Source organism: Aquarana catesbeiana, linkage group LG05 (assembly GCF_042186555.1).
Source record: "Aquarana catesbeiana isolate 2022-GZ linkage group LG05, ASM4218655v1, whole genome shotgun sequence".
NCBI classification, from domain to species: Eukaryota; Metazoa; Chordata; class Amphibia; order Anura; family Ranidae; genus Aquarana; species Aquarana catesbeiana.
In genome coordinates this window covers 246745344-246766787 of record NC_133328.1, presented here as the reverse complement: position 1 = coordinate 246766787, position 21444 = coordinate 246745344, and the positions used below count along the sequence as shown (strand labels likewise).

Sequence of the window (21444 nt, the reverse complement as noted above, 5' to 3'; positions counted from 1 at the left end):
CCCAGCTGTGGAAAAACACTAAAATATTTACGCTAGAGACCATTTGCGCATCAAACTGTTCATGTACATCAGCCCTTTAAAATGTGTTTTGTATTTGTTTCTATTCCTGTTGAAGGAAATTATTCTCACTTTCTCTCCTAACAGTAAGTGAGAGAACATCTTCCAAATAGGGACGCGGGCAACAATAAAATGCGACAGAGTCTCTCTATTTTCCCCTCTATCCAAAGCAAAATTAAAGTTTAGATTTTTTGGGCTTTATAAAGTTATTTTTACACATGATTGTTTCAAATGATTAAACACATTTTCTTTTGTACAAAGGTAATGGACATGGGCTGGCCTGAGCTACATGCTCCCCCTCTGGATAAAATGTGTTCCATCTGTAAGGCAATGGAATCTTGGATGAACAGTGACCCATTGCATGTAGTTGTAATTCACTGCAGAGTAAGTGCGTAGCAAATGTATGTAAATTTAAAATGCTACAGTGTTTTTTGTTTTATCTGGCTGAGAAGCTTAAATTCTGTACTAAGCTTCCTTTATTTTAGTAATACCTAAAGGAGCTAAACCATGGGACACTCTAATGCTGGCTTATTGCTGGGGGTAAATAATGACATTTTTAAAAAAGAGAATAGGGTTTTTTTACTGTAAAGTGTAAGCCACAGCTAAATTAATAAAAAAGAAAAAAAATTTGCAATACATGCCTAGTTCCCCATGTTTTATCCATTGTTCACAAGATAACCAGGTAAGAACAGGGTAGGCACAGGGCACAAGACAGCTTCCAGTTTCTAACAAGGTTATTAGGTAACTTTTTGCATTTATCCAACAAATTTAACACAATGCATTATAATCATACATTTGCACGGAGCAAAGGGTAGCAAATAAAATAAATTAATTCGTAGGATTTACATTTCCTGTAATCCCCGAAGGAGTGTTAGCTGTCAGTTCCTGTGGTACCTCATCAATGTCTCCCAATTTGTTTGAGAATAGCCAGATCTCTTTTTTTGTCATCTAGGAGTTGACTGGAGAGTGCAAAATTTGGTGCAGCTGTGCATGGTTGCCAATCGGCTTCTAACTTCAGCTTGTTTAATTAAGCTTTGACAACAAAACTTGGAGGCGGATTGCACCAGATTTTGCACTCTCTAGTTTTAGCAAATCAACCTTTGGTCCCAAAACGCAAAGGTAAAAATTGTTTTCAACATTTAAGCGTGTCTGATATAATATATTTGTAGGCTGTTTGTGAATAAGTGGATGACGAGCAGTTTTCGCAACTTCTGACAAAAATCATAATCTTTCTGTTCTATACCCATACATACAGTATATCCTACCCTACTCTTAGGCCCTGTTCAAATCATTTTGTTTTTACTTTCGTGCACTTTTACGGGCATTTTTAAGTGCTTGTTTATGGCCATTTTAGTTTGTTTTGCATGCCTTTCATGCATTGTGAATTTTTATTGTTAACTAGTGAGAATGCTTTTTGTGTAGTGACATGAGGGGATTTGCTTCCTGGTTTCAATGTATGGAGCTGAGCAAACGTGACCGATTTTACATCCCTATTTGCAGCCACAGCAACTGTTGTAGTCTTCATTGCAGAGGAGTACAAGGCATTTATACAGGGAGGACGGTGCTTGTTACCATGGGATGACAAACTGCAATGTGCTCACAAACAACAAGTTGAAAATACTTTTTATGTGCTTCAATAGACTTCAATGAGCCAGAAAACACAGATAAATGCATGTAAAATTGGACATGCCTCATTTTTTTCAATTCAGCACACAGATGGGAACAGCCTCAAAGGACTCCGTGGGGTTGATTTACTAAAACGGGAGAGTGCAAAATCTGGTTCAGCTATGCATGGTAGCCAATCAGCTTCTAAGACTGGCCATGCATTATACAATTTTCTTATTCAATTTCCTTTAGCTTTGCCTTCAACTATGTAGTGCAAGGACCTGCCTGATTGCATACAAATTGAAAGTGTTTAGGTTTGACTTCATATTATATGGTTTTGGTAAATTTAAAGGAAAATTGTATTATGTATGGACAGCTTAAATTCATCTTGTTTAATTAAGGTTTGACAAAAACATTGGAAGCTGATTGGTTTCTCTGCAGAGCTGCACCAGATTTTGTACTCTCCAGTTTTAGTAAATCAACCCCAATATATTTTTATATGCTGTATAACGCACATAAAACTGCAGAGGTGTGATCCAGGCCTTACAGCTGCTAACATTCTTTCCTTTTTAACTCTCTTCTCCTTCAATAATGTTCTCAGCCATTTGACAAATAATTATAGGAAAATGGTTGCTGAAATTCTTATCACTGTAAGTGCTTATCACTTCTCTTTTTACCTGCTGCTTGGACAAGTCATTTCTTTTCCTCTCACCCTTAAAAATATGTTCTCTGGTAAGCTGGTCCTACCTATTGCAATCTGATTGCACGATCGTCTTTAGATTTGCCAACAGCACCCTATGTAGGATGAGAGCTTATCTTATTGGATATAAATTGAATGGATTGTTTAGGTAGGTCCTCCCACTACACACTTGTTGGTAAATCTAAAGGCAGTTGTACAGTTACAACCTCCTAGATTTAGGCTGATCAACTCTCTGCAAATTGATAGTCTTGGTTGAAAGTGTTGCCCTTCCCTCTATTATTGCAGGTATTACATCAGGTGGATATCTAACAGATTCCAGTGGAAATACTAATTGTATGTAACAAGGGACACATAGCGACAGATGGGGTTATGTTGCTGCCTACAAGAGGATTTAGTCACTGACAAAAAAAACAATGACTAGTCTGGTATGTGTTGTGCACACACACTCCATGCTATTGTTCCTGCAATTCAGCATGTCCTTTATTACATAGTGAAAAAAAGACACAAGTCCATATGCTTCAACCAATTTAAAAAAAGAAAACCTCCATATACACAACCATTTGCCCACAGTTTAATCAGAGGAAAGCAAAAAAAAAATAAAGCAAAAAAGCATGATCCAATTTGATCCCCCAAGAGGCAATCTTCTCTTCCCTGGATCAACTACCCGCCGGTGTTATTACCTCTACATGTTAGTATCCATCTATATTTTGTGCATTTAGGAATGCATTCAGCTTTTTTTTAAAAAACAATTAACTGAGCTGCCCAGAACCAGTTCCTGAGGGAGTCTATTTAACATTCTAGTTCAACCAATAAAAAGGGGGAAAAAATCCCCCCCCCCAGAAAAAAAAAAAAATCATACAATCCCATATACACAATCCTTCAGCCACACAAGGTGATTCCCCGTTCACCAGATGATATGTCAGATCTTCTGTTCCTGGTGATTGTCATGTCCCTGGTAGTCCATCCCCCCTACAGTTAGAACACACCGAGGGAACAAACTTAACCCCTTTATCGCCCCCCTAGTGTTAACCTCTTTCCCGCCAGTGTAATTTTTACATTGATCATTGCATTTTTAGTTTTGGTCCACAAAAAGTGTCATTTGGGGTCAGATTTGTCCGCTGCAATGTCACAGTCCCGCTAAAAATCACAGATCGCCGCCATTACCAGTAAAAACAATAAAAATAAAAGTCCCTAAATCTATTGCATAGTTTGTAGGCGCGATAACTTTTGCGCAAACCAATCAATATATGTCTATTGTGATGTTTTTGAAAAACAAAAATGTAGGAGAATATATATCAGCCTAAACTGATGAAAACATTTTGTTTTTTTATAGATTTTTTTTTTTTTTGGATATGTATTATAGCAGAAAGTAAAAAGTTTTTTTCAAAATTGTTGGTCTTTTTTTGCTTATAGTGCAAAAAAAAACTGGAGAGGTGATCAAATACCACCAAAAGAAAGCTCTATTTGTAGGGAAAAAAGGACTTCAATTTTGTTTGGGTACAGTGTCGCGTGACCGTGCAATTGTCTGTTAAAACGATGCAGGCCGTATCGCAAAAAAAAAAAATGACCTGGTCATTAAGGGGGCAAATCGTTCTGGGACTGAAGTGTTACATGCACGCACTACATACTTTTCTGCAGCTTCTCCACTGACGTATATTGAACCAAAAAAAGCACTGTTTTGCGTTGAAAAAGTCCTTGACCCTTTCCAAATATGCAACCGCTGAAAAAAGCATAGATGTGAATGTGTCCCATAGGAGACCATGTTAAATGAACTGCAGTGCGTTTCTGCAAAAAGCACCAAAAAACGCAGAAGTGTGAACCAGGTCTAATGCCCTGTACACACGATCGGATTTTCCGATGGCAAATGTGTGATACGACCTTGTTGTCGGAAATTCTGACAGTGTGTGGGCTCCATCACACATTTTCCATCGGAATTTCTGACGCACAAAGTTTGAGAGCTTGCTATAAAATTTTCCGACAACGAAATCCGTTGTCGGAAATTCCGATTGTGTGTACACAAATCCGACGCACAAAGTGCCATGCATGCTCAGGATAAATTAAGAGACGAAAGCTATTGGCTACTGCCCCGTTTATAGTCCCGACGTACGTGTTTTACGTCACCGCGTTCAGAACGATCGGATTTTCCGACAACTTTGTGTGACCGTGTGTATGCAAGACAAGTTTGAGCCAACATCCGTTGGAAAAAATCCATGGATTTTGTTGTCGGAATGTCCGATCAATGTCCGACCGTGTGTATGGGGCATTAGACGTTTAGTAGCAGCATGCTTTTTTTGTATCACCTGTCATAATGGGGTTTAAAAAAATTAAAATTAGCCCTTTATAGTACAAAAACAGCAGCTAATCGCTACTATAAGGGGTTCATTTATACTGTGAAACAGTGAAAGTAATAATATATATTATATCATATATATATAATAATGAGTACACCCAGAAGTAGGATATATGGACATTTTAACTAGGAGTCAGACATGACGCTATATGAAGGGTGGAAGGAGAGATATAAATCTTTTTTTATTTTAAAGTAGTACTAAAAGCTGAGACTTTTACTTAATTATTTTTTTTTATGGATATAATTATTTTAAATAGAATGCACAATACTGGTAAAAGTTGACTTTAAATGTAATTGTAATGCCTTATATTATCTCCAGTCTATCAGCTGTCACCTTCTCTGGGTTCAGATGCTGATCTTCCCAGAGTCTTTAAAGTTATTTTCATTAGACCACAAACATGTTATACTTACCTGCTCAGTGAATGGTTTTGCACAGAGCAGCCCTGATTCTCTTCTAGGGACCTCCACTGATGCTTCTGGCTCCTCCTGCCTTCAGAGTGCCCCTATAGCAAGCTGCAAAGTATAGTATAGCAGGGTAAAAAAAAAACTTCTGACTTTAGAACCACTCACTTCCTGCTCAGGACTACATTTTCCATGAGGCATCGCCACTCACACATTCACATTCACAAGGTTTCAGGCACTTACTGACATGTATGGATGGTGTACTGAGCTGTATGTGTGCTGCACTGTAGTTCCTGATATGTAAACAAATATTGCATTCTGTATGCAGGGCACCTAATCGACTGGCCGATTAATCGGTTATGAAAATCGTTGACAACTATTTTCATAATCGATTAGTTGTCTCGGCCCTAATATTATGTACATTTAGGAAACAATCCAGGCCTTTTTTAAAGCAATCTCCTGAGCGTGCCAGAACCAGCTCTTGAGTGAGTTTATTCCACATTTTTACAGCTCTTACTGTGAAGAAGCCTTTTTGTATGTGGAGGTTAAATCTCTTTTCCTCTAGACGTAAAACATCCCCCTTGTCCTCTGTAGAGACCCGAATGTTAAAAATTCTATACCAGATTCACTATATGGACCACTTATATACAGTATTTATACATGTTGATCATATCACCTATCAAGAGGGACTAGATTCAGTTCCTGTAATATTTCCTCATAGCTGAGCTCCTCCATGCCTCTTATAATTTTGGTTGCCCTTCTCTGCACTTTCTCCAGTTCCCCGATATCCTTTTTTTACACTGGTGCCCAAAACCGAACTGCACATTCCAGATGAGGTCTTAGTAATGATTTGTACAGGGTCAAAATGATCTCTCTCAAAATGATCTCTCTCTCTGTCTCTCTCTCTCTCTCTCTCTCTGTCTCTCTTGTCTTTTAATACAAAAATGTATTTTACTTTATCTTTAGGAACTGCAGCTTGGCATTGCATTCTATTAAGTCTCTGTGATCTATAAGAACACCCAGATCCTTCTCAACCATTGACTCATCCACATCAGAGGTCCATTTTTGGGGGGGAAATGTATTTGAAGAGTACAAAGTGACACTTCATGCCTGTCACCACACAGCCCGTGGTGCATTGCGCTTGCTGTGTGGTGACGTGGTGCAGCCTGTCTGCATTTTACAGCCCTTCCGGGCTGTGTTGTGGTGAAAACGGGGCACAAAAAACATTTGTTTGCTATGTACCCCAGTGGTGACTGGCATTGCCTGTGGAAAAATACCGGTCACTGCACTCTTGTGAACAGGCCCAAACGCTGCATTCTTAAGAAGTTTAAAAGGTATTTTCTGTACTTGCTAAAAATGGTCTTACCCTGAAAAATTAAAACTCATGCAGCCACCACAACTAAAGCCTGGTAAGCTGCAATATATGAATTTGTTGTTTCTAGGCTCAGATCTGCTTTAACCTGCTCGCGCTATAGCTGAATGATGGCTACAGCGCGGACCTTAATTGCCGGGAGGCCGTCAGATGACGTCCTCCCATGCATAAGCTGCCTGCATGCACGGCACGCTCTGTGATCATTAAGTCTGAGACTCGGCTGATCACAGATCGGCGTAAGGGGTCGATCTCGGCCCCTTACCATGTGATCAGCTGTCAGCCAATGACAGCTGATCACCTGATATAAACAGAAGATCGGTCATCGGTTTTTTTTTTTTTTTCCACCGGTTTCCGTCAGAGGGACATCGGTCCCTCACACAGCCGTGGCTGCCTCATCTGTGCCCAACAGTGCCACCTACCTTTGCCCACCAGTGCTGCCAATCAGTGCTTATCAGTGCCACCCATCAGTGCCAACCATCAGTGCCCTCAGTGCCACCCATCAGTGCTGCCTTATCAGTGCTCATCAGTGCACATCAACGAAGAAGAAAAGTTACCTGTTTTCAAAATGTATCTATTTGTGTGAAAAAAAATTTCAATTATGCATAGCGTTGCAATTGTCATTCAAATTGTGACAGTGCTGAAAGCTGAAAATTGGCCTGGGTAGGGAGGGGGTTTAAGTGCCCAGTAAGCAAGTGGTTAAGTAATTGCAACTAGGGATCCTGCCTCAGGGGACATGTATCAATGAAAACATTTTTTTTTAAACAGCTGTTTTTTTGGGAGCAGTGATTTTTTTTAATGCTTAAAGTGAAACAATAAAAATGAAATATTCCTTTAAATATTGTGCCTGGGGGGGTGTCACATTTTTCCCGTGTTTAGAACAGTACCACAGCAAAATAACATTTCTAAACGAAAAATTGTCATTTAAAACTGATCGCGGCTGTAATGAATTGTCGGGTCTCGGCAATTGAGAAAAAGAGCATGGGATCCCCCTCCAGTCCATTACCAGGCCCTTTGGGTCTGGTATGAATATTAAGGGGAACTCCAAACTAAAATTAAAAAAAAAATTGCATGGGGGTCCCCCTAAAATCCATACCAGGCCCTTTGGGTCTGATATGGAAATTAAGGGGAACACTGTGTCAGAATTTAAAAAAAAATGGTGTAGGGGTCCCCCACAATATCCATACCAGACCCTTATCCGAGCGCACAACCTGGCAGGCCGCAGAAAAAGAGGGGGGGGGGATGAGAGAGAGCGCCCCCCCCTCCTGAACCGTACCAGGCCACATGCCCTTAACATGGGGAGCTCCTCAAAGCACCTTGTCCCCTTGCCCGGTGGTTGTGGGGGTCTGTGGGCGGGGGGCTTATCGGAATCTGGAAACCCCCTTTAACAAGGGAGTGGCGCTGTGCATAAAAGAGGGAAAGTCTGTATATAATAATCCAACTATTTAGAGTGACTGGCGTGTCTATATAATATTCTCAAGAATACAAATGCCAATGTAGTATTGGATACAATAGTGTATACCACACATGTAAAGTGATAAGTGCTAATTGGTGTGAAAAATTAAATACTATATATTAGTGCAACCATAATCCCATATACTCAAAAAGAGCGAAATTAAAAACTAACTATTTTTGTTAGTGTAATCATGATCCCATGTACAAAAACAGAGAGAGATCATGAAATATAAGCACTAATGGCCTATACGGTGATCCGTTTTGTGTTAATCGGTCTGTTATATAAAAAACAAACAAACCAAAAGTGACAAGTGCAAAGTGACGGGTGCAGACCAATTATTGGTATTTCAACCCCTAAATGGTAATGTGCAAATATACTTCAAATAATATGTAATAATCCTATAATAAATCCTCAGTATAGAACAAAACCAAAAAAATGACAATTGCAAAATGAACCAAATAATAATATTCACACCCCTAAGTGGTAATGTGCAGGTAAACTCCAAATAATATATGACATTTCTGTAGTAAATCCTCTATATTCTCAAAAAAATATATATAATATGTATTTTTATGTTGAGTCTTCAACCAAAGAAAAGAGTCCTATATAATGTGCAATATCAAATGTTCATAAAGTGACATAATATGTCTTCCAACTGAATTCTTCCTGATCTTAACAGACTCCCCCTGATGTGATTGCACTCACCGGAGCGCTATACCCTTGCAGGGCTATAAGCGTAAGATGTTTGTTTTCCAGGTTCCGATGTCCTTCCGAATCCTTAGGTGTTGATATCCTTTCAATTTCAAATCCCTCGATCTGGGTCATCCACTCATGCAAAGGGAGGAGGTAGGGGGAAAAGGTGCGCTATCCCCTATTCCAATCCTGTTCCCAGCCGAACATCCGCTGGGAAATAAATAAATCAAGAATCAATTTCCTAGATTTAGAGATCTGGTAGGAAGAGAGAAGAATCAAGACCAAGATTTTCTTCAAAACAGTCGACCGGAACAGCTACCTCTCTATGGACAGTTGTCATCATTCATCCTGGTTGTTGAATATTCCAAAGGGACAACTGGTCAGACTAAGAAGGGATTGTACATCTGAATCTTGTCTTGCTGTTATGAGAGATGAAGTTTGGTCTGCACCCGTCACTTTGCACTTGTCACTTTTGGTTTGTTTGTTTTTTATAAAACAGACCGATTAACACAAAGCGGATCACCGTATAGGCCATTAGTGCTTATATTTCATGATCTCTCTCTGTTTTTGTATATGGGATCATGATTACACTAACAAAAATATTTAGTTTTTAATTTCTCTCTTTTTGAGTATATGGGATTATGGTTGCACTAATATATAGTATTTAATTTTTCACACCAATTAGCACTTATCACTTTACATGTGTGGTATACACTATTGTATCCAATACTACATTGGCATTTGTATTCTTGAGAATATTATATAGACACGCCAGTCACTCTAAATAGTTGGATTATTATATACCGATTTTCCCTCTTTTATGCACAGCGCCACTCCCTACTTTCTGAATTTATTCCTTTGGGGTTACATGGAAGTGTCCCCTGCCTACATAGGGGGGCAGCAGTTGCAAAAATATCCTGAAGCGTAGATCCACTGACAAATAATTACCCCTTTAACAAGGGGACCCCCAGATCCCGGCCTCCCCCCAGTGTGAAATGGTAACGGGGTACAAATGTACCCCTATCATTTCACCAAAAAAGTGTCAAAATTTTAAAAACGACAAGACAGCTTGGGGACAAGTCCTTTATTAAAAAAAAATATAAAAATAAAAATGTCCCATGATGTCCATTCATCTTCTTCTATCACGCTGCGACATACCGAAAAAGAAAAAAAAACCTGCTTCCATGGGAGGCTCCCGCTGCCTGACGCTTCTTGGCTTGTGACAGCTTTTATATAACTGAGGGAGGCCCCACACGGTGACCCTTCTCCCTCTGACGCACAGGAACTTTCCCATGGCTTCCCCATGGCGTCAGAGGGGGCGGGGTCACCGTTTACGTAACCGGGTTGCCCCGCCCCCTATGACACCACGGGGAAGCCATGGAGAAGTCCCCGTGCGTCAGAGGGGGCTGGGTCACCCGGTTACATCACCTGGTGGCCCCGCCCTCAGTTATATAAGAACTGTCACAAGCGAAGAAGCATCACACGGCAGGAGCCTCCCATGGAGGCGGGTTGGTTACAGATTTAAATTTTTTTTTTTCGGTCTGTCGCGGCGTGATAGAAGATGAATGGACATCATGGGACATTTTTTACTTTTTTATTTTTTAATAAAGGACTTTTTCCTAAGCTGTGTCTTGTTACATAGTTACATAGGTTGAAAAAAGACACAAGTCCATCCAGTTCAACCATAAAAAAATAAAATAAAAAATATCGTACAATCCAATATACCCAATTCTATAACCACAGCTGATCCAGAGGAAGGCAAAAAACCCCAGCAGAGCATGCTCCAATTTGCTACAGCAAGGGAAAAAAATTCCTTCCTGATCCCCCCAAGAGGCAATTGGATTTTCCCTGGATCAACTTTACCTATAAATGTTAGTACCCAGTTATATTATGTACATTTAGGAAAGTGTCCAGGCCTTTCTTAAAGCAATCTACTGAGCTGGCCAGAACCACCTCTGACGGGAGTCTATTCCACATTTTCAAAGCTCTTACTGTGAAGAAACCTTTCCGTATTTGGAGATGAAATCTCTTTTCTTCTAGACATATGTCAGGTCACCTGGGACACAGATAACAGATGCACTCTGTAGGAGTCGGAAGTGCACTGCTAAGGTAGTGGACCCTAGGACTGACTGCTGCGGATTGAACCCTGGAAGGTTCAGGAAGCAAGTCTACAGGATAACTAACATGGATCCCAGTGGGAGCTAGAGCATAGAATCCCCAGGGCGCGGAGTCTAAGAGCCAGCGGATGTTCACCAGAGCCTCTAGTGGTGAGGATGGACTGCGCTGCGGCTCCAGGTCGTGGCCCCCAGGGTCTCACAGCTCACGCTCACTGTAGACTACAGGAGAAGAGGAAGGAGGCAGCAGGCTGGAACGACAGGGAAGTAAGGGGTAAGCCAAAGGTCAGGGCGACTAGCAGACAAGGATAAACATAACACGCCAAAGGTCAGGGTAACAAGCAGAGAGGGAGAGTCGAGAACAGGCCAAAGTCGGTAACAGGAATCAGACGTAGGAAACACAGCAAGTACACACGGAGGCTAACACACAATGGTTGATCAGCACTGCTTGCTTGCAGTGCACAGGTTAATATAGGGTTCCCTGATAGGGCCTGGGGTGGAGCCATGCTTAGAGGAGAGGTTATAAAACCAGTCAGGTGAGAGGCAGCTGGTCTTTAGAGACGAACACATGGAGACAGGTAAGCTGACAAAGAAAACTCTATTGCATAACCATGACAACGTAAAGAGTCCTCTGTGCTGACCGTAAAGAGAATAACTCAACACCAAGTTCACTATATGGACCCCTTATATATTTGAACATGTTAATCATCTCCCACCTTATTCTCCTCTTCTCAAGAGTGAATAAATTCAGTTCCTCTAATCTTTCCTCATAGCTGATCTCCTCCATGCCTCTTATCAGTTTTGGTTGCCCTTCTCTGCTCTTTTTCCAGTTCCCCAATATCCTTTTTGAGAACTAGTGCCCAAAGCTGAACTGCATATTCCAGATGATGTCTTACTAATGATTTGAACAGGGGCAAAATGATATCTCTCTCTCTGGAGTCCATACCTCTCTTAATACAAGAAAAGACTTTGCTCGCTTTGAAAACCGCAGCTTGGCATTGCATGCTATTATTGAGCTTATGATCTACCAAAACCCCCAGATCCTTCTCCACTATGGATTCCCCCAGTTGTACTCCCCCTGGCATGTATGATGCATGCATATTCTTAGCCCCCAAGTACATAACTTTACATTTCTCAACATGAAACCTCATCTGCCACATAGTCGCCCAATTAGACAGTGCATTGAGGTCGGCTTGTAAATTGGAGACATCGTGTAAGGACGTTATTCCACTGCATAGCTCGGTGTCATCTGCAAAGACAGAAATGTTACTTTTGATCCCAGACCCAATATCATTTATAAAGATAAAAAGTAAGGGTCCCCGCACTGAACCTTGGGGTACATCACTGATAACCCTAGACCATTCAGAGTAAGAATCATTAACCACTAGCCTGTAGACTTTACCTTACACATGAGCCGTGTGTGCAGAACTGTATCGAACGCTTTTGCAAAATCCAAGTATACCACGTCCACAGCCACCCCTTTGTCCAAGGTTTTACTCACCTCTTCATAAAAAGAAATCAGGTTTGTCTGACAACTTCTGTCTTTCATGAATCCATGCTGTCTGTTGCTTAAAATGTTTTTTTTTTTTCCAGCAAGAACTCATCTATGTAGTCTTTTATTAAACGCTCCAGTATCTTCCCCACTATACAAGTTAAACTAACAGGTCTATAGTTACTTGGTAAAGACCTTTATCCCTTTTTAAATATAGGCACCACGTTTGCCCTGTGCCAATCTAGTGGTACTATTCCCATCATTAATGAGTCCCTAAAAATTAGATAAAATGGCTTTGAAATTACAGAGCTCAATTCTTTTAGGATCCATGGGTGGATGCCATCAGGTCCAGGTGCTTTATCCACCTTTATTCTGTCTAAATATTTCTGGACCATATCACTTTTGAGCCATTGTGGATCATTCAGGGCTGTGTCAATACCACCCCCATTATGGACATGAGCTCCCCCATGCTCTTTTGTATACACAGAGCTGAAGAAAGTATTTAATAAATTATCCTTCTCCTTGTCCCCAGTCACCCACTCTAGATTATTTTGTAAAGGGCCTACATGCTCAGACCTGATCTCTTTACTATTAATATATTTGAAGAATTTTTTGGGGTTTGTCCTATCTTTTGCAATCTGTTGTTCATTTTGAAATGTTGCATCTGTGATTTCCTTTTTATATATTCTGTTAAATTCTTTGTAACATTTAAACGACACTAGTGTTCCTTCACCTTAAAATCAGGTCTGGTATGGATTTTGGGGGAGACCCCTACGCCATTTCTAAAAAAAATTGGCGCAGGGTTCCCCTTAATTTCCATATCAGACCCGAAGGGCCTGGTATGGATTTTAGGGGGACCCCCACACAATTTTTTTTTTTTCATTTTGGTTCAGGTTTCCCTTAATCTTCATACCAGACCCAAAGGGCCTGGTAATGGACTGGGGAGGATCCCATGCTCTTTTTTTCAATGAGTTTTATTTATATTGCCGAGACCTGACAATTCATTACAGCTGCGATCAGTTTTAAATGACAATTTTTCCTTTGGAAATGTCATTTTTCTGTGGTACTGTTCTAAACACGGGAAAAATGTGCCACTTTACAGATGTACTATAGACACCCCCCAGGCACAATATTTAAAGGAATATTTAATTTTTATTGTTTCACTTTAAACATTAAAAAAATCACTGCTCCCGAAAAAGCGACTGTTTTTTAAAAAAAAAATGTTTGCATAGATACATATGCCCTGGGGCAGGACCAGGGTCCCCAAACACTTTTTTGACAATAACGGCTCATCCCTCATTGCAACAGCTTCCGAGTTAAAAAACAAAAAAAAACAATCTGCTTTCTAAGTAGATTTTGAGATTTAATTTACTATAGAGCTTTTTCTGTGTTTTCAGTCTGTGTTTGAGCTAGGAAGACCATTAGATTGCTTTCACCAACAAACTTCTGTTAATGCTACATCATTTTTATTTTTGTGTCATTGGTTTTTTTTAGGGTGGAAAGGGAAGAATTGGAGTTGTTATATCATCATATATGCACTTTACTGAAGTTTCTCTAGGGTGAGTTATCAAATATTTTTATATGACTGATGTGAAACTGCAAATAAAATCTGGAATTACTGGCTTCCCTTTTTATACCTTCTCATTAAATCAGAACTAACCTCTCTCAATCAACATTAACTATTTTCAGTCAGTATGCTGCTAGCATTAGTAAATTATATTTACTGTACATGTTTTAAAATTGTGTTTTTTTTTTTTTTTGTTTTTTTGTTGTTTTTTTTTTTACCTTTCTTTTTTTTTTTTCACTTGCTTTTTGGTTTCTGACCTCGGCCAAAAATGATGTCATACATCCCAGGTGTCTTCATGGGCATTTTTTTCTTTCATCAGGAGGAATGCATAGAGCATTCCTGTGCAATTTGTGTGTTGCAGAGATCCCTTGGAGTGATTTGGGGGGGGTGGGGCGGGTGGGGGGATAGGGAGAGAAGGATATGTGCTAGGGGGCACTCTGTGAGAGGAGAAGACTTGTGCTGAGGGGGGAGGATGGACTTTATATCCAACCAACCCCCTTCTAAAACAAGTCCCCTTCTCCCATTCCCTCTCAAGGTGCCCCTAGCACATATCCCCCCCCCCCTCCAATCACACTAAGTGATCTCTGTAAACCTGTTCCCCTCACCCCCTTCTCCATATCCTTCTCCCAGCAAGTCGCATGTACGGTATATTATATACAGACCTCAGAACAGTGTGGATAAGGCTGAGTGGTGTGCCTCCTCCTCCTTGTCTGTGCACAGGAACATATCACAGCAGGAGGAGGAGGGGCGGGATCAATTCGCTTGGATTAGTGGGCTCTGTCTGTGTATCAGATGCAGCCATGGGGAGAGATGCCAGATGCCAGCCTGCCACGGATATGTGCGCGCAGCGTGCGGGACTTCAACCACCCAGCTATAGTGCACGCTGGGGCCCGGGCCCAGAAAAGATGGTCGCCACGGCCGCACGTTGCAGCAGGCGGCGGGCCCTTGGACCAAGGCCGAAGTGACCGACCGGTCAGTCCGCCCCTGGACTGAGGTCACCCAGGAGATGTTGAAGATAAGACAGGGTGATTTCTGTGGTACTCTTGGCCTCAGTAGGTAAAAAATGCAACTAAAAACAAATGGGGAGCCCTCATCGGGATTTAGTGCCGCTGCAGTACAGAAAGAACTGGTTTCAGCTTCCAGCAACTTGTGATTGTTTAGAGATGCATCCTTGTTTAACTTTAGCATACATGTGACATTACTATTACACACCTTTTGGGCTTAAGGTCATGAGCTACTAAGAGCGCTAAGAAAGTTTGGGCAAAGGGCATCTGCCATGGTTAATAAGGACCAATAGGTATACAAATGTTCCTTGACTGGGCTATAAACAGCCAGATTGAGGAAATATTCTCAGATGTCTGTGGGCATATGTACAGTAAATCTTGTTATGTGTACATCTGGCTTTGAATTCCTACATAAATATTTTTTAACTTAAAGTGTGCGACCCTTTGTATGGCTATTGTCCATTGTCACTAAGCCAAAAGGTGATGGAAACTTAAACTGTTATGGTTGTTACTGGAACAGGAAGTCTTCCAGTTAGCAACACTTGCTCCAGTGGCAGTTGTGTATAAGACACTATAAAACTGTTTCAATAGTTTTGCTTTGTAGAGATTTCTAGTCACATCTCATTGAGTCCCAGGAACAGGAAGTAAAGGGATGTCGCCTCACAAGCCTTCAGACAAAAAAGTATTTTTTGTGCTATCTAAAACAAGGAAGGTTTTGTTATAGGTATACTAAAGAAATAGTTTAGCTAATTATCTGTCTCTCTGTACACAACATATTCTTATCATTGTTTTACATAACAAAACAGGTAAAAATCGATTGTCATTCTTATGATGATTGGCTTTATATATATATATATATATATATATATATATATATATATATATATATATATATATATATATATATATATATATATATATATATATGATTCAGGTTTGAACAGCAGACCTCCAGGGTTCTGAATGCAGCAGGGCAGCCACTCAGCACGGCATAGTGCATCCGGAAAGTATCACAGCGATTAACTTTTTCCACATTTTGTTATGTTACAGCCTTATTCCAAAATGGATTCAATTAATTATTTTCCTCAAAATTCGACCAACAATACCCCATAACGACAATGTGAAAGGCGTTTGTTTGAAATCTTTGCAAATGTATTAAAAATAAAAAACAAAAAAAAAATCCCATGTACATAAGTATTCACAGCCTTTGCTCAATACTTTTGTTGAAGCACCTTTGGCACCAATTACAGCCCAAAGTCTTTTTGAGCATGATGCTACAAGCTTGACACACCTATTTTTGGGCAGTTTCTCCCATTCTTCTTTGCAGGACCTCTCAAGCTCCATCAGGTTGGATGGGAAAAGTCGGTGTACAGCCATTTTCAGATCTCTCCAGAGGGGTTCACTTCTGGGCTCTGGCTGGGCCACTCAAGGATATTCAGAGTTGTCCTGGAGCCACTCCTTAGTTATCTTGGCTGTACTTAGGGTCATTCTCCCGTTGGAGGATGAACCTTCGCCCAAGTCTGGGGTCCAGAGCGCTCTGGAGCAGGTTTCATGAAGGATGTCTCTGTACATTGCTGCATTAATCTTTCCTTTGATCCTGACTAGTCCCCCAATTCCTGTTGCTGAAAAACATCCCCATAGCATGCTGTCACCACCATGCTTCACTGTATGGGTGGTATTGGCCAGGTGATGAGCGGTGCCTGGTTTCCTCCAGACATGATGTTTTCCATTCAGGTCAAAGAGGTCAATCTTTGTTTCATCAGACCAATTATGTTTCTCATGGTCAGCGTCCTTCAGGTGACTTTTGACAAACTCCAGGAGGCTGTCATGTGCCTTTTCACTGAGGAGTGTCTTCCACTCTACAATACAGGCCTGATTGGTGGAGTGCTGCAGAGATGGTGGTTCTTCTGGAAGGTTCTCCTCTCTCCACAGAGAAACCCTAGAGCTCTGTCAGATTGACCATCGGGTTCTTGGTCACCTCCCTGACTAAGGCTCTTCTCCCTCAATTGCTCAGTTTAGCCAAGTGTCTTGCTCTAGGAAGAGTCCTGGTGGTTCCAAACTTCTTCCATTTACAGATGAAGGAGGCCACTGTGCTCATTGGGACCTTCAATGCTGCAGAAATTTTTTACTGTACCCTTCTAGATCTGTGCCTCAATACAATCCTATGTCGGAGGTCTACAGACAATTTCTTGGTCTTCATGGCTTGGTTTGTGCTCTGACATGCACTGGTAAATGTGAGACCTTATGTAGACAGGTGTGTGCCTTTCCAAATCATGTCCAATCAACTGAATTTACCACAGGTGGACTCCATTCAAGTTGTAGAAACCTCTTAACCCTTTCATGACTAAGCCTATTTTTGAAATTTGGTGTTTACAAGTTAAAATCCGTATTTTTTGCTAGAAAATTACTTGGAACCCCCAAACATTATTTATATATATATATATATATATATATATATATATCAATCAGAGAATCTAGAGAATAAATTGGAGATTGTTGCAATATTTTATACCACACGATATTTGTGCAGTGGTGTTTTAAACGCAAATTTTTGGGAAAAGGGACACTTTCATGTATTTTAAAAAAACCAAACAGTAAAGTTACCCCAATATTTTTCTATAATGTGAAATATGTTACGTCGAGTAAATAGATACCAAACATGTCATGCTTTATAATTGCACGCACTCGTGGAATGGCGACAAACTACAGTGCCTAAGAATTTCCATAGGCGACGCTTTAAATTTTTTTTACGGTTACCAAGTTAGAGTTACAGAGGAGGTCTAGTGCTAGAATTATTGCTCTCGCTCTGACGATCGCGGCGATACCTCACATGTGTGATTTGAACACCGTTTACCTATGCGGGCGTGACTTCCGTATGCGTTTTCTGCTGCTGCGGGGACGGGGGCTCTTTAAAAAAATATATATATTTTTTTCTTATTTATTTTTATATTTATAAATTGTGTTAAAAAAACTTTTTTTTTTGATGACTTATATTGCTGTCACAAGGAATGTAAACATCCCTTGTGACAGTAATAGGTGGTGACAGGTACTCTTTATAGAAGGATTGGGGGTCTAAAAGCCCCTCAATCCCTCCTTTGCACTTCAAAGTATTCAGATCGCCGAAAACGGCGATTCTGAATACTGTGTATTTTTTTTTAAATCGGCGCCATTGGCAGCCGAGTAAACGGGAAGTGACGTCATGACGTCGCTTCCGCGTTTACAATTAGAAGGCTGGAACGAAGCCGCCCACAGTTTCGTTCCAGCCCCCCCCCCCAGGTGCCGGAAGCAGCTGATTGGTCACCGGGCCTCCCGATCGAACGGGAGGCCCGGTAAGAGCGGCGGGAGGGGGGACGTCCCCTCCCGCTGCTCCGGTATAACAGCCGAGCGGCTTTTAGACGCATCGGTTGTTATACCCGGAAAGCCGATCACCCGCTGTAAAAAACAGTACCGGGATGATGCCTGCAGTTGGGGGCATCATCCCGGTATAACCCCGGAAAGCCGAGTACGCACATCTGCGTACGTTCGGCGGGAAGGGGTTAAAGATGATCAGTGAAAACAAGATGCACCTGTGCTCAATTTTGAGTGTCATGGCAAAGGCTGTGAGTGATTTTTTTTCATTTATTTATTTATTTTTTTCCAATACTTTATTTTAGAACAGCACATGGTAAAATACAGAAACCACATTTATGGCAGTGTTAAACTGGAACACATTCAAGAAAAGTTTGATACAGTACAAGCCATAACAAGCAAAACAAAACAAAAACATATACTGTATATGTAGAAAACAAGGACCTGGAGTTGTTTTCTATTTTTAATACATTTGTAAAAGATTTCAAATAAACTTCTTTCATGTTGTCATTATGGGGTGTTAATTGTTTGTTGAATTTTGAGGAAAATAATTAATTTATTCTATTTTGGAATAAGGTTGTAACATAACTAAATGTGAAAAAAGTGAAGTGGTGTGAATACTTTCCGACTGCACTGTACCTGGAAACAAGCAAAGATCACTGGAGTAGCAGTGTTTGTTTCAGTGATTTCCAGGGGGATCGACCAGATATGGTATATGCTTAGGTACATTGTCTAAGCTGGACAAATACAGTGCCCTTGAAATTTTCCACATTTTGTTATGTTACAACTAAAAACATAAATGTATTTTATTGGGATTTCATGTGATGGATCACCACAAAGTTCCACATAATTGTGAAGTGGAAGGAAAATAATGGCTTTCAAAATTTTTTACAAATAAATATCTGAAAAGTGTGGCGTGCATTTGTATTCAGAATTAAGTCAATACCTTGTAGAACCACCTTTCACTGCAATTACAGCTGCAAGTCTTTTTGGGTATGTCTCTACCTGCTTTGCACATCTAGAGAGTAACATTTTTGCCCATTCTTCTTTGCAAAATAGCTCAAGCCGTTTTTTAAAATATATTTACAGTAAAAAGGCAAGTATGGAACACACAGGCCCCATAAAGGACGAGGAAGGGAAGGTGGTTACAGATGACAAGAACAAGGCAGCTGTGCTAAATGCTTTCTTCTCCTCAGTCTTCACACAGGAAAAGGAGGGGTATACCGCCCACGACAGTATTGTTAGCAGCACGCCACTGGATATACACTTGTGGCTAACAGAGGCTAGAATCCAGAAAGGATTAGAGAGAAGCTTAACATAAATAAATCACCGGTACCAGATGGCTTACACCCGAGAGTCCTTAAAGAACTCAGGTTATAGCCAGACCACTATTCCTAATCTTTATGTACAGCATACTGACAGGATTGGTACCAGCTGATTGGCAAAAAGCCCACGTGGTACCAATATTCAAAAAAGGGCAGAGATCTATTCCTGGGAACTATTATAGGCCTGTCAGTCTAACATCGGTAATTTGTAAACTATTTGAGGGGATGGTAAGGGACCATAACCAAGAATTTGCTGATGAAAATATTATCATTCGCAGAAATCAGCGCAGATTTACAAAAGGTAGGCTGGTGGATGTGGTGTATCTGGATTTTGCAAAAGCATTTGATACAGTCCCACGCAAACACTCAATCTACAAGCTGGGGTCTGTAGGCATGGACCATGGGGTATGTACCTGGATAGAAAACTGGCTACAGGGGTGTTTTCCAAAGGGTGGTGATAAATAATGTGTACTCAGAATGGTCTAGAGTGGTTAGTGGGGTACCCCAGGGCTGTGTCTTGGGACCATCTCTGGTAATTTATTTATAAATGATATAGAGGATGGGATAAATGGCTCGATCACAGTGTTTGCTGACGACACAAAAATATGCAGGGCAATAACACAGCAGGATATAGAAACTTTACAGGAGGACCTTAATAAATTAGAGGAGTGGGCTGCTATATGGCAAATTAAGTTTCATACTGGTAAGTGTAAGGTAATGCACTTGAGGGGGGGGGGGGGGGGTAAAAAATATAAACTTTATAAATATATAAAGTTACTCTTTAGGTGGAGAATCCCTAGGGCAGTGATGGCGAACCTTGGCACTCCAGATGTTTTGGAACTACATTTCCCATGATGCTCAACTACACTGCAGAGTGCATGAGCATCATGGGAAATGTAGTTTCAAAACATCTGGGGTGCCAAGGTTCGCCATCACTGCCCTAGGGGCTTCCAGGATGGAGAAGGATCTAGGGGTCCTAGTAGAAGACAGACTGAGCAATAGCATGCAGTGTCAAGCTGCGGCTACCAAAGCCAGCAGAATATTAGCATGCATTAAAAAGGGAATTTACCACAGAGATAAAACGATTCTTCTGCCGCTTTATAAAACTCTGGTTCGGCCGCATCTGAAGTATTCTGTCCAGTTCTGGTCACCAGTCCTCCAAAAGGATGTGCTGGACCTGAAGAGAGTCCAGAGAAGGGCAACTAAATGAATATGGGGACTGGAGGACCTCAATTATGAAGAACGACTACAAGCGTTAAATTTATTCTCCCTGGAGAAGAGATGCTTGAGAGGAGATGTGATTGCGATTTACAAATATCGCAACGGTGATCCCAGCATATGTATGAAACTTTTCAGTCCCAGGGAGTGTAAAGCCTCATACACACGATCGGACTTCAAACAAACTTTTCTGTGGGATTCTGTCCAAAGGGCGTTGGCCGTGAACTTGGTATGCATACACAAGCAGGACTTTTTCAGCCAACTTTCACCAAATCACGTGGTTTTTCAGATCTTTACCGCCACCCTTTGGTCAACTTCTGTGTTGTTGTCTGATCTTTTGCATTGGTTCTGAGCATGCGTGTTTGTACTTTGGACTAAAGTCCTATGGACTTGTGTACACACGATAGGATTTTGCACCATAGGACTTTTGTTGCCGGAAAGTTTGTCTGTTTGCACAGCCAACATTTGTCCGATGAAAACCGAAAAAGTTTGTCCGATGGAGCGTACACGGTCAGATGTTGCCTTAAAACAGGTAATTTGCATGTTTGTTGTAAAAAAGTCTGATCGTGTGTATGGGCCTTACGGGGCCACACGATGAGACTGAAAGAGAAGTGGTTTAATATTAAGGTGCGTATGGGTTTTTTCACTGTCAGGACAGTAAGGATGTGGAACTCTCTTCCACAATCGGTGGTGTTGGCAGGAAGTATGGATAGTTTTAAAAGACTCTTGGACGTGCATCTTAGT

At 40.9% G+C, this 21444-nt stretch overlaps 1 protein-coding gene across 2 annotated transcripts in view; it reads left to right on the top strand.

Annotated features, from left to right (window-relative positions):
• TNS3 (tensin 3) overlaps positions 1-21444 on the top strand; it is a 621029-nt gene that overhangs the window by 86502 nt on the left and 513083 nt on the right. Inside the window, exons 4-5 of one of the 2 annotated variants that reach the window (XM_073630677.1) lie at positions 319-441; positions 13733-13797. In XM_073630677.1, coding sequence (XP_073486778.1) covers positions 319-441; positions 13733-13797 — 188 coding nt within the window. The remainder of the gene's footprint in view (positions 1-318; positions 442-13732; positions 13798-21444) is intronic. The other variant, XM_073630678.1, reaches the window with a different exon arrangement.